Source organism: Carlito syrichta, unplaced genomic scaffold (assembly GCF_000164805.1).
Source record: "Carlito syrichta isolate Samal-C Ts95f unplaced genomic scaffold, Tarsius_syrichta-2.0.1 Scaffold301881, whole genome shotgun sequence".
NCBI classification, from domain to species: Eukaryota; Metazoa; Chordata; class Mammalia; order Primates; family Tarsiidae; genus Carlito; species Carlito syrichta.
Window position 1 is genome coordinate 291747 of NW_007245977.1, and position 14394 is coordinate 306140.

The following is a 14394-nucleotide window of genomic DNA, read 5'->3' on the forward strand; positions in this document are numbered from 1 at the left end:
CTCAGGCAATCCACTCACCTCAGCCTCGCAAAGGCGCGGGATTACAGGCTGAGCCACCAAGCCCGGCTCCATGTTTTTCTTATTGTGAATAGTGTCAGTAAAGATGTGTATATAGGTATCTTTTTGGTAGAATTTTTGTTCCTCTGGGCATATTCCCAGGTGGAATTGCTGGATCATATGGAAGGCCAATTTTTAATTCTTTTAGGAATTTCCACACTGCTTTTCATAGAAGTAGAATTAGCTTACACTCCCACGAGCAGTGTAGAAGTGTTCCCTTTTCTTCACACCCATGCCTGCATCAGTTATTTTTTGATGTATCAATGATGGTCATCCTCTGGAGTTAAGTAGTATCTCATTGAAATTTTGATTTGCATTTCTCTGATGATTAGTGAGGTTAAGCATTTTTTCATATATCTGTTGACTGCTTGTATGTCTTCTTTTGAAAAGTGCCTAGTCGGGCTCGGGGGCTCAGCCTGTAATCCCGCGCCTTAGGAGGCTGAGGTGAGTGGATTGCCTGAGCCCGTGGGTTCGAGACCCGCCTGGGCAACTTGGTGAGACCTCATCTCTACAATAAATCAAAAATTAGCCGGGCGTGGTAGCGCGCGTCTGTAGTTCCAGCTACTTGGAAGGCTGAGGCGGAAGGATCGCCAGAGCCCAGCAGGTCGAGGCTGTGGTGGCCGGGAGCAGACACTGCATGCCAGTCTGGGTGACAGAGTGAGATTCCAACTCAAAAAAAAAAAAAAAAGAAAAGAAAAGTGCCTATTCATGTCCTTTGCCCATTTATTTATTTATTTTGATATTTATCAATATTTTATTTTGATATTGTGGGGTACAGTTAAGGGTTAAGTATACAAATATGCTTCATTCAGGCCCCCTTGTTAATAACAGGTGTCTCCCTGTCCCCAGACAGATGTTTACTACCATTAGTCCCATCCTCCCCCCCATAGTTTCCCACCACTGTCAGTCATTTTCTTATGGTAGTGCGTTGGATGATCAAGGTTCACTATATGAGTGAGAACATGTGATACTCAGATCTTTGTTTCTATGAGAGGTCACTCAGTATTATAGACTCTAGCTCCATCCAGGTTGCTGTGAAATTCATGATTTTGTTCTTTTTTATGCTTTGCCCATTTATTAATGGAGTTATTTGCTTGTTTCCTTTTACTTCATTTGGGTTCCTTGTAGGTCCTAGATGTTAGGCCTTTGTCAGATATGTAATTAGCAAATATTGTTTCCCAATCTGTGGGGTGTCTTCCCACTCTCTTGATGGTTTCTTTTGTTGTGTAAAAACTTTTCGGTTTGATGAGGTCCCACTTGTCTATCTTAGCTTTTATGTCATTTGCTTTTGGGGATTTGGTCAAGAATTCATTGCCTACTTTGATGTGCTTAAGGATGTTTTCTACATTTTCTTCTTATACTTTGAGGTTTTATGTTTAGGTCTTTGATCCATTTTGAATTGATATTTGTATATGGTCATAGGTTGGGGTTCAGTTTCATTCTTCTGCATTTGGTCAGTCAGTTTTTCCAGCACTATTTGCCAGATAAATATCTCCTTTTCCCAGTGGTTGTTATTGGTGGCTTTGTTGAAGATGACTTGGCTGAGAGACAGATGAGTTGGTTGCTTCTGGAATCTTCTGAGCCCAGGAAGTCAAGGTTGCAGTGAGCAGTGATCCTGCCACTGCACTACAGCCTGGGAGACAGAGTGAAACCATCATCAAAAAAAGAAAAGAAAAGAAAATGCACTTTCAACTTATGATATTTTCAACTTACAATGGGTTTATTGGGATGTAACCCAATCACAAATTGAGGAACATCTGTATAGACACAATGGAATACTATTTGGCCATAAAAAAGGGGAAAATCTTGTCACTTGCAACAACATAGATGAACCTGGATGCTATTATGCTAAATGAAATATGCCAGGCACAGAAAGAAAATTACCACATGATCTCACTTACATGTGGAATCTAAAGGGTAGTGGGGTGACGTGGTTGATGGGGAAAAGGAAGATGTTTATCAAAGGGTATAAAGTTTTAATTAGGAGGAATAAGCTTTAGTGATCTATTGCACAGAGTGATGATGAAAATAATGATGCACTATATTTCCAAATTGCTAAAAGAGTAGGTTTTAAATGTTTTTACCACAAAATTAAGTATGAGAAGTGATAAATTTTTAATTTCCCTGATTTAGTCATCCCACATTGTAAACAAATATCAAGACATGACACTGTACCCCATAAATATATATAAAATTATTATAGATCAATAGATCAATTAAAATGAAAATTCTAAAAATATATTAGATCACTGTACCTCATAAAATTTGGGCTCTTATTTTCTGGTACATTTTCATCAGTAACTGATTCTAGAACTTTCTTTTGGCAGCTGAGTGAATGTGATCACCAGGGAAGGAAATGCACTCCTTAGATTCTCTGTAGAAACTCCCCATCCTCTGCTTCAGCTGCCCTCACCGTGAGCTCAGAGCTGGGTTTGGGAAACTTCATGTGACACTTCAGAGCTGACTTTCCAGCAGTCCATAGATTTATTTTTTTTTTCCTGTGGTGATGAGAAGTACCAGCCTTTTGGTCATGCTTTGGCCTCAATTCCACCTAAAAATGGAAGTTTTGTAAATGAAGCTTCCTGTGTATGTATTCAATTTGTATTTCATAAAGCCGTTATTGTCCATTAAATAAATACCACCTGATTTTTGGAAACCTGTTGGAGGGTTAATTGTTGTGTAATAAGATATGTCTCTATTACATAGTGCCCTCAACTTCAATCAATATGTTTTTAATAACCTATCGCTGGTTGGTTCCTGGAGGTTCATACAATAGCTATTCTGTTTGGTCTAAGATTTCATAGTGCAGTTATCATATGTTAAATTAAAACTGACACTTTTGAAACATATCTAATTAGGGTTAACAGCTATGTAGACCATATTCTATGTCAAAAGGAGTCCACAAGTTCAGCAATTTGTTGTAAAAAAATAGAACTACGCTTTATGCATATCACTCTCTCATACACGTGGAGTTTATACTAATGCAAATTGGTTTAGCATAAAGTGTACTTGCTTTGATGTCAGGTCATCCATTTTCCATTCTCTGCTTCATCACTCCTAGTAGATGGGACCTTGGGCAAGCCATTTCAACTCCCTCATCCTCTGAGTCTTCTTCCATTAAAAAGGTGCTAATCATGCCTACATTATTTGACGTTTGTGAAGAATTCAACAAGATGACATCTGTGATATGCCAAGCACATATACTTTATGTGCAAGAAATATTAACTCCCATATTGTGCAACATTTTTCAGAGCTGTTTAGCTACTTGAAAATTCCCTTTCCCCACAAAGTCTCTGGTGTTTTCCACTACATCCATCACTGCCAACCTCTTGCTCCTGGCCATCCTCATGTCCTCCTGCTGTTCTCACATCTGTGGTCTAAGAGAATACAAGGATTTCCCTTAAAAAAACATATTCAGATCCTCCCACAGCCTGTGTCCTCACACATGGGCAACTGAATAAATAATTCAAGGCTACCTCTGTTTTTTCTAACTCCTTTATTTTTATCTGTCTTGCAAACATGTGTTGACTGGATGGTTTCAGTTATCTGAATAATTGGCTATGGTGTATTGGAAAGAATTCTGGACTTGAAAACCAACAGGCCTGGGTCTGTAGTCTTTGTGACCTCATCCATTCCCTCTGCCTCTTTGGCCTCAGTTTTCTTATCTGTTAGCCAAAGAGGTTCTAACATTTCTCAACCAGGTTTCTTGGTTGAGAAATTTAAGAACATAGAAAATGCTTGAGTAACTATTTTTTCATTTCTCCCAAAGATGGGACAAAATCAGTACTATTTTAGTTGCATAGGAGATAAGTTAATTTATTATATACAGTGTATGCCTTAAGAAGCACTGTCTAATAGGACTTACTTCAGTTACAGAAATGTTCTGTGTCTTCATGTCTAAGATGATAGCCATTAGCCAACTGTTACTATGAAATGTGATTAGTGTGGGTGAGGAACAAGATTTTAACATTTATTTAATTTTAGTTAACTTAAATTTAAACAGCCACATGTGACTAGTAGCTGCCATGTTGGATAGCGTCTGTTTAGAGCTTTAAGCTTTGAATCTCATGGAACCCAGGTAAGAAAGATAATCTCTCCCAGCTTTGGCATCCTGGATGTCTATGATTTCAGTGTGTGTGTGTGTGTATGTGTGTGTGTGTGTGCGCGCGCGCGTGTGTGTAGATATAGGTACCTGTGAAAATAAAATAAATATCGAAGGTAGGAAACACATACACTACCTGGGTGTGTAGAACACCCCACACATTTGTCGTCAGCTGGATGATGATTTGTATATTCATCAAAGTATTTCTTGGTAACCCGGGGTGTGTCAAGAACTCAGTGAAGCTCAGGTAGCTTTATGTGCATCACCCAAAACAAAACACCCAAAGAAAATAGAAAGAATCAATGGCCATTAAGGTCAGCATGATTCCTGGATCCATTCTAGGACATTTGTAATCTTGTCATCACAAAGCCAGTCAGTCATGTGACTCAGAGGCACTATGCATGTCTTGTGGTCATTGTAATGGAACTCTGCCGTCACTAGTGGTGCTTGAAGACGTCTCTCCACCCCTAATTTCCTGCCTACAAGTATATTTGTGTAATTGTGATTATCGTTTACCCGAGTAACTCATATGTATTTAAAATGTGTAGAAAATTTAGAAAACCAGAATACATAAAAATAGGAGGGAATTAAATCAATCATCTTATGTTTTACTGCCCAGAAATTACTGCCAATACTATTTTGTCCCAAAAGGTTATTTGAACATTTAGATACTACTATAGAATCAGCTTTTTTTTTTTTTTTTTTTTTGAGTTGGAGTCTCACTCTGTCGCCCAGACTGGAGTGCAGTGGCCACTCCCAGCCACCGCAGCCTCGACCTGCTGGGCTCCGGCGATCCTTTCGCCTCAGCCTTCCGAGTAGCCGGAATTACAGGCATGCGCTACCACGCCCGGCTGATTTTTTGATTTATTGTAGAGATGAGGTCTTGCTGCCCAGGTGGGTCTCGAACCCGCGGGCTCAGGCAATCCACTCACCTCAGCCTCCCAAAGGCACGGGATTACAGGCTGAGCCACCGAGCCCGGCCTAGAATCAGCTTTGAATGTGACTTTTTCACTGAATATAATAACTTAACATATTTACCATGAAATTACATAATCAGCGTAAATATTTTTTGTAATAACTGTTTGCCACCCTATTCAATAGGTTAACCATGGACTATCCAATACTTCTCTTATCACTGAATATTAGTATTAGTGTGCTTGTGAAATTTCTACCTAAATATGGTTTCACATTTACAATGATAAGGCTGAGAATGCAAAATCTACAATTTGAAGGTCTGGACTATGTTATTTATAATTGTTAGCTACATGTCCCAAATAACTGATATTCATCCATCTACCCATCTATTCAACTGCATATACTGACCAACACTATGAAATAAGCTATGTGCTGGACTCTGAAAGAAAAAAAGATGAAGCATGGACCTTGTCCACAAGGACCTCACAATCTATTGAGAGAAGCTCACTTGTGTACAAAAAAGTTTTCACAGAGGAACTACTGTCCAAGGTGAACCTTGAAGGAGGAGAAACATCAGCCAAGTAAAAAAAGTAAGGGACAGAGAAATGGGTAATATGACACAACATGGTAACTACACAGAGCTTATAGTGGAGAGAAACGAGGCTAGAGTGAAGAGAGGAACAATTTGCAAGGGCATTGAATGCCACATCACAGGGTATTAAGAACTGGAATCACCAAAAGTGGTAAGCAGGAACATGATGCATTCATATTGAGGATTGAGGATAATCGTGTCAACCTTGTGGAGAGGGAATGGAGAACACCAGCAGACAGTGATGTTCACAAGTGTGCTCATCCTTACTGTGTGAGCCCAGAGGCATGGAAAGCAATCCTTTGAAGGGAAGCCTAAGACTTGAGATATAACCCCTCCGTTGTGTCGTTTCAGGTAGCCAAAGTAGAGATTCTTCTAGGAGTTGTGAAAGAGATATAGCAGGACCATTGCATTTTAAGAAATAATGAATTGGGTTAAGATGTTTCTTGATATCTTCCTGAGATGCAGCTTCAGTTCCTCTGTAGAGGTCACTCAGATTTGCAGAGTTTTCAGTTCACAGTAATATAGGAGAAGAGGACTCATCCCTCTCCCTTCTCCACAACTGCCTCCTAAACAGATGCCAGATCTGGAAAACAAGTAGGATCCCAGAGGCTGTTATGGCCAAAGGAAGATTGAATCCAGATACACAAGACTTACAAGTCAGTAGAGGAAGTCATCATAATATTCCACTTCTGGGGCTGGTTCCATTGAGGGATTGGCTAGCCCCTTGGAAAGCTGCTAAAATGAATTAGATGGCATGGTAAAGAAACTACTTTTGACTGTTAAATAGAGGAGTGACTCACCCATCCCCAGGACATCAGGGCTGGAAGGTTCTTAGGCATCATTTAATCCAGCCCATTTATTTTCAGATGAGGGAACCATGCTTTTTTTATATGTAATGCCTAAGACACAGGACAGTGTCTTGCACATAGTAGGTATTGTGCTAAGTATTGTTAAAGAAGTAAACTTTGAGGACAAACTAGAGCAACAGATTTTCTCGTAACCACACAGCACATTCTCCATGGAGCTTTACATGTCTGATTAAATCAAAATTATTGAAGGTGAGTCTTTAACCGGCTGATTTTTGTGCTGCTAAAGAAAGAAGCATATGTACTCTCAGAATAGAAGTCACCTAGGTCCAAACAAAGTTCTTGTTGGACAATGGGGAGGAATTTATTTTATAGTTATTTCCAGACTCCTTGGCATGTGTAGGGAGGATGGGGATAATAGACTAGCTGTGTCCTCTGTCCTGTTGACTTAGTCCCGCCACTTGCTCATTCAACTTTTCCTAAGTCGGTGCGTTTTCCCCTCTTCCTTGGCCTCCTAGAGAATTGGGATCAGCATGCGACCTTTGCCTGGAAGGGAGAATCCTTGTGCAGTATGCTTTCAACGCCTCCTCCCCAATGCCCTGCGGTCCATCAGGACACTGGAGCCCTCGAGAAGCAGAAGGTAAGCCAGCCTTCTGGAGGCTCATTGACAGATGGAGTGTGCAAAGAACAGCTCCTTCAATACATATGGGGTTTTATGACTTAAATGGTCTTTCCCGTATACCTCTCATTTTATTAAGATCATCCTGTGAGGCTGGTATTCATGCACTTATACATTCAACAAATATTTTTTGAGCACCTGCCCTGTCCTAGGTATGTTATTTCCATGTTACATATGAGGAAACAAAGGTACCAAGGTATTAAAAAACTGTTCAAGGCCACATGCCTGATAAAAACAAGGTGTGTAGGGGTTTTTATATATTCTTCAAAACCCGACTGCTTGTGGTTATAAACAAGGTCACTTTTGAGTCCATACATTAAGGCATCAGCAGTTTTTTATTCTTTTGATGCAGTTATTTCTGAGACTACTAGGACATTCTCAAATATGTTGTAACTATTCCTTTCAATGTCATCTATATACACTTCTTTTTGGGATGCTCAAGACACTTGAAGGAAGTACCTCTCATTTGCCATTGTTGTGGGCTCCCACCATACTCAGACCTTTCTCTGCTCAGGCGGTGTCTCCCAGGCTTCCCAGGGAACCAACAATGACTGTTAAATTCAATGTTACAGCCACACTGAAATCAAGAGAACACCTTTTACCAAATGCTGATTGTTGCATTTTGTCACTTGGCCCTCAAGCCAGGCTGGCAGAGACCCCACACTTTCCTCTCAGTCTTCCATATTCTCCTCTTTGATCCTCAGAGACTTATATCCAGACCCTGCCCCCACCCAGTCCTCTTGCTCCTGTGCAGGTCAGCTCATGCCAGCAGTCACTGGGTAAGAACACTATTACACCAGCGCATCAGAGGGAGCAGAATCAGTCTCCTCACTGAGCATCAGTGAGAACTCCTCCGCTATCCTCTGTATTTTTAGAAAGAAGGTTGAAAAGAAAAAGCCAGAGATAGAATAAAGCAAGGGAGGGGATCAGAGAGGAAAGTGAAGTTTAAAAACGACGGTACTGCGCTTTATTTTTTAAAAGTAGCTTAAAATAAAAATGAGAGTCGAACTCAAGAACTCTAAACAAATCCATCTGGAATGTAAAGCAAGAGGGTTGTCTGGGAAAAGCCCTCAGTTCAGCCTCACAGAATCACAGGCTGTTTGACCTGGAAGGGATGCCTGGGGTCATCCAGCCCCAGTATCCCCTCCTGCTCTGCCAGCACAGGAATCCCCTCTATGTGCTTCCTCACTAAATTTCTCTGGCACCCTGTTCTAACTCCATTTTAAAAAAAAAATCTTAAAATCTGCAACTATAATTTTCCACCCAAACTGAACCCACTTTGAGTTCTTACAGAGAAGTTATGTCTCTGTCATGCAACAACATTCTGCATACTTGCATAGAATTAGTTTGTCTCACTTGTGACCACCATAGGGATTATGTACTAGGCATTGTCGTTGGCTCATTGGTGGCAGCACTAACTGTCTGCTAGGGGAGTCAGATAAGTAATTGGGCAATTACCATTCAGTGTGAACAGTCCTATGCTAATAGAAGTGCTGAGCACTGGCAGCCAGTAACAAGGGGACCTCACCCAGAACTGGAGACTCAGGCTTCCCATGAAATGTCACAACACTGTTAACAAAGTGTATTTGAAAATATGAAAGAAGCTTAGTATGTTCAGAGTGACTGTTTTCTAAGTGTATTCCAGAGTTTTCTGGAGGATTTTTCAGGGTGTCCTTGAATTAAAAAGTATTTTCATAATAATACATCTTTGCCTTTTTCATGCTCATTCTCTCCTGAGAGTACAGTAGAGTTATCTAGTAGATACATGACATGTGATATTATTCGTGCTCTGATAGCTAATGGAATGCATACTTAGGTGTTCTTGAGTTTTAAAATTTATTAGTTTTAATTTACAGTATGCAGCTACTAATATGTATAACCTATATAAGCAGAAGCTCAATAATTCTGTAAGAGTTTAAATAGGTTTAGAGCATGAAGAACAAAATGGAAGTGGAAAAGTTTGGATAGGTGAAATAATAATGGCCAGGTGAGGATGGGTTTGGAATTACACAAAGAGCAGTGAGGAAATACCACATGCCTTTGCAGGAGTATAGTACATTGTAAGACCTGTTCTGAGAAGAGATTGGGGGAGCCAGGTGCTGGAGAAAAGAGAACAGCTAGGAGGCTGTTGCCAGCAGCCAGGTGATGGGTGGTCGTGCCCTGAGTGAGGTCGGTGGCTGTGATAATGAAGAGAAGTCAGTGGCACTGAGAGACATTTGGAAGGTAGAATTAGAAAAACCCTCCCCTGAGACTTCTCTGGCTAAAATCATCTTGATCTGTTCTACCACTTGTTTGAATGAAATCATTTGCAGACATCTCCTCACACCTCCATTCAACCCAACTATCAGTTAGAAAAGTTTGTTCCTAGTTTGTCCCTGACCTTCTTAAAGTATGCTACGCTGAACGGAGTTCATCTGGAAGCACTGAGCTCCCTGGTTCCCTGAGCTGACTCAGAGCTCCAGGGAAACCTCCAGCAGCCCTGGGTTTTCCTTCTATGTAAATTTAGTACATGCAGGCCAGGAAAAGACACTGTTCTTTTTTTAGAGCATCCTATTACAGTCTCTGTGATCCTTTTGGCTCAGACCCTTTTAATATCCTTGAAGAAATAAACTTTTCCATGGGCCAAACTCTGCAATTTATTTCTCAACTCATTTTCATCCTATTTATCTTTCATGTTTAAGTTTTTGGACTTCCCAAACTAACATAAAACTCCCAAATTCATGAGCGATGCCAGACATATCTGTTGGGTTGGAGAAAGAGTGCGGGTGGGGGTAGAAGTAAAAAGAACTGGACCTAGGTCTCAGCCCTGCCATCAACACTCTGTGCCCTTGGGTGAGTCTCGTAGTTTCTCTGAAGATGGTATCGTATCCACAGAATGACCAGTTGAAATATAATGTCCTTTCTAGATAATCTCCCACAGAGTTGTAACTTCTTATTATAAGCCCATATTAACAACATAGAAAATTCTTTCTTGAACAAATATTTTTTTAGAAATCTGCTACATTGAATTAGCTTCATGTTAAAGAAGGTAAATATAGTCATAGAACTTCTTACCTTTGTTCACAGAAAATGGTTGTCTCCTCTCTTGAGCAAAAATTATATTTTCCATATTAATATTTTTGAAGTTTTTGATACCATACTACCTTTGTAGTCTAGGAATTCAAATCCCAGTTAAGATCATTTATGTAATCATAAAATACATCCCAAATGTTGGGTTTTCCATGAGAGGTTAACACATGGCACTGACTGTTTTCATTTTTTCTTATTTGTGTTTTCTCTATTTTTCTGTGCAGAATATTTCAGGTGTACTTAACTGTTCATCTGGAAAAAAACTTGGCACCAAGTTTATAGCTGTGTTCGTGTCAACAGCTGCAGTATATATACACATAGATATATAATGGGTGTCTATATAGAGCTTCATAAATGTATATTTAGATCAGCATAAGTATGTATAACTGTATTTCTATATACATATATGGACTTACTGCTAGTGGAGAGCTTATATAAACATGAAATTTTTCATTTAATCACCATATATACAAAAGAATACGTATGTATAATGAAGCTGGCCAGGCATGGTGGCTCAAGCCTGTTATCCCTGCACTTTTGGAAGCTAAAGTGGGAAAATCATTGAGGCCAGGTTTTCAAGACCAGCCTGGGCAACATAGTGAGACCTTGTCTCTACAAAAAAAAAAAAAATTAGCTGTGTGTGGTGGCACACTTTTGTAGTCCCAGCTATTTGAGAAGCTGAAAGAGGGAAGATTGTTTGAACCCAGGAGTTTGAGCCTGCGGTGAGTTGTGATTGTATTACTACACTCCAGCCTGGACAACAAAGTGAAACCCTGACTCTAACAACAGTAAAGTAACAGGACCTGTACACTTCTCTTTCTTTTCTTCCCCTTCTCATCTCTCCCTCCTTCTTTCCCTACCTTCCTCCCTTCCTCCTTTTTTCCCTTCCTCCCTCCCTCCCTCCTTCCCTTCCTTCCTTCCTTCCTCCATTTCTTTTTCTCAGCTCCTTGCCATACCTCACAGCTACATATCCAATCAGTCTCACAGCTGTGTCAATTTTTCTTCCACAAGAATTCTGATTTGTCATGTTCTGTGATGGCCCTGTGTCCAGGCCATAGTCATGTATTGTCTGTATTAGTGCAACAGTCTCCTAACTGATCTCACAAGACTAGAAGCTCCCTAAGGGCAGAGATCATGTTTAGAAACCTGTTCTTTCAGGAACTGGCCTAACTCTAGACACAGATTTGGCATTCAATAATTACTCTTTGGATGGATGGATGGATACACAGATGGATGAATGATGGATAAATGAACAGTTAAATGAATGGATGGTAGATAGACGGATATATGGATAGATAGCCAAATGTATGAATAGTATCTGTTTCTCTGAACAGTGGTTTTTCTAAATGACAAATCTTATCTCACTTATTTGCTTAAACTTTCTAAGCAGCTCTCCATCTATCTCAATATAAACTTCAACTTTCTTCATGTGACATACAAGATACTTCACAATCTGGATTCTACTTAGGTTACCTATCTCAGCACTTGCAGCTCTACTGCTTCACTCAAATTCATAGTCATTTTAATACACATTCTCTTGCAACTGTTATCTTTGCTCGAAATTTCTCCCCTGATCAACATTTTCCTTGTTAATTCCTCATTATTTTTCAGGACAAAATTAATATATCTGTGAACATCTATTAAAGATCTCATCCCATTTGTGCTTTACAGCAACCCTGAAGTTGGTAGCATCACAGTAGGTGACAATGAGAAACTATACAGCTGATATTTTAACCCAACCTTCATTGTTTCAAAACCTGGCACACTTACTTGGATCAAAAGTATCACATAATATCCTACCCCTCACCAGGGAATTCCTGAAACATCTGAGTCTCAGTTTCCTCTTCTGTAAAATGAGTTTCCTAAGGCCAATGTCATAGACTTTCTGCCATGGTTAAAAGAGCTAAGCCAGTAATGTGCCTGACTCAGTGCCCTCACATGAGGATGGTCCATTCATGAAACCTGGTATTATTGATGGATTTGCTACTTTGGTGATGGATGGACTCAGTGGCTCTTGGGACTCTTTCTTATATCAAAGAGTTTGCTTCTAATAACCAGGTAAGCACAAGCTTTGTTAAGGTTTCTGCTACTCTTTACTTACTTGAGCATAATGACCAGACTCACCTTCCTGTCCTTTGGAAGCATTTGGTCCCTCTGTTGATGAACAAGAAACCAAGGCGGAAAGATGAGCCAAGCAGATTTGTCATCTTTGCTCTCCTGTGGCTTCCCACCACTGACAGTTGTTTTCTCTAAGGAAGGGAGAAAGATTGCTTTATCCCTTGCCAATTCCAGGAGAAAGCCCATGGAGGGGGTGAAATGTTCACCTGGCATCCACCATCAAGGCACAGGCTCTAATACTCCATCTGTAACTTCTTTTTTTTAACCTCATGTTAACAAGATAGAAGGCTTTTTATTTAATAAACATTTACTGAGCATTCACTGTGTGTGTTCTCCATGGACCAGGGATTCTTGTAGTTAGATCCATCTCTTCTTATTCTGATGCCTTATATCTAAAAGGTCTTTGTGCATTTCCTTGGCACTCCTTCTTCTCTTTTTCTCTTCTCTTCTCGTTCCCCACTTGATGGCTTCTCTCTTCTTCCTTGCTTGGGCAGAGGCAAGAAGGTTGAAGGAATTTATTACCTTCACTGGAACAGATTTTTCACTTCAAATGGCTTTCCAGTGTTCATACTGTAGTGATGCCTGCTACCCTGCAACATTGCCACAAAGCGTTTTCAAAGATTACTTTTGTTGCTTTTTGCTTTAGAAATGTCCAGCATCCCCACCCCACCTGCCCAACTAACCACTAATGCTAAAGAAAAAAAGAGTGTAGCTAGGCTGGTGTGGTGGTGTGTGCTTGTATTCCTAGGTATTCAGGAGACCACGAGGGAAAGATTGTTTGAGCCCAGGAGTTTGAGACTACAGTGACCTATGACTGTGATTCTGTACCCCAGCCTGGGTGACACAGCAAGACTCTGTCATAATAATAATAATAATAGACAACCTTTTTGGGTCCTCTCCTACTGTGAGAGCTTTTCTGTCATCTCAATAAATCCTGCTTTCTCAAAAAAAAAAAATAATAAGGCTAATAGGACATCTTAAGATTCTGCATCCTATTCTCCTAGTCTCATGAGACTCCCATTAACAAATTAGAGCCAGTCACTACATTGAGTTCTGATTATTTTTCTCAGCAGTGCAAGGGAAAGTTCTCTGAGGGCCTAGAGGTGATCTCAGCAGACAAAAATTCAGAAGTCACTGCAGGCTGATCAGTGGGGATGAGGCATCATCTCCCTAAGGAAAGAGGAGAAGAATTCCTCCTTCCTTCTCCCCCCTCCTCACCCAACCCTCCATTTCCTGAGTCAGAATGGACAGAGCAAGGAGAAGCTCAGTGGTATGGAATGACTTCATTGTAGGAAAGGGGAGTAGAAGAGATAAGATGGCTTCAGGGCTGCCTTCTAGCTCTGTTCATGGTTCTAGACAGTTTCTTCCCAGGTTCTCAGTCCAAGGGATGGAAGCTATCTATGCTCACCTCTTCTTTGCCTGGGTTTTCTGGGACATCTGTCAGTCCTAGTGGGTTGTACCTATGACAGTAACACCACAGGGACTCTCATTTAGTTTGGGGGCCCCTGCATCCAATAGTGAAAAGAACAATTAGTATGGAATTCAGAATGACACAAAACTTGGTTCCAATGCTGACTTTTACACTTCAGGCTGTATGAACCTGCTCAATTCACTCTGTATTGCTGAGCCTTAGTTTCCTCCCCTCTAAAATTAAACAAGTTTCAAAAACGTTGTGTGTATTCAGCCAATATATGCCCTTCCTACTTTTTATTCAAGGTAACAAAGCCTTCAAGTGGAAGATGAGGAAGGAAAGTTTGGACATTGAGTCAATATTAAGGCATTTACTTGAAAGTAGTTTGACCAAATGTCTGCTGATTCATCTGAGATCTGTATTGCAGGAATGGAGATGAGCTGGGTGCTGCGTATATGGCAAATCCATCAAGACGCCAAAAACCTCTCTGTCCTTTTCCTCTTTGCCTAAGTTCTCCTGGGGTCTGCTGAAAACTCTGAAGGTCTTTCCTCAAGAACTCATTCCGTCATCTCTTCTCCATAGGTCATCCAGATGTTGAACAGCCCTGTAAGTCAAGTGTCCGCACCTGGAGTCCAAATTCAGCTG

The 14394-nt window shown here is 40.5% G+C and overlaps 1 protein-coding gene across 1 annotated transcript in view; it reads left to right on the top strand.

Annotated features, from left to right (window-relative positions):
* The window catches only part of LOC103257849 (pappalysin-1-like), a gene marked incomplete at its 3' end in the record, with an annotated part of 54014 nt that extends 39624 nt beyond the window's left edge, over positions 1-14390 (top strand). Inside the window, exons 6-7 of the mRNA XM_021711138.1 lie at positions 6991-7112; positions 14332-14390. Of these exons, the coding sequence (XP_021566813.1) occupies positions 6991-7112; positions 14332-14390 (181 nt within the window). The remainder of the gene's footprint in view (positions 1-6990; positions 7113-14331) is intronic.
* Between the last annotated feature and the right edge of the window lie 4 nt (positions 14391-14394).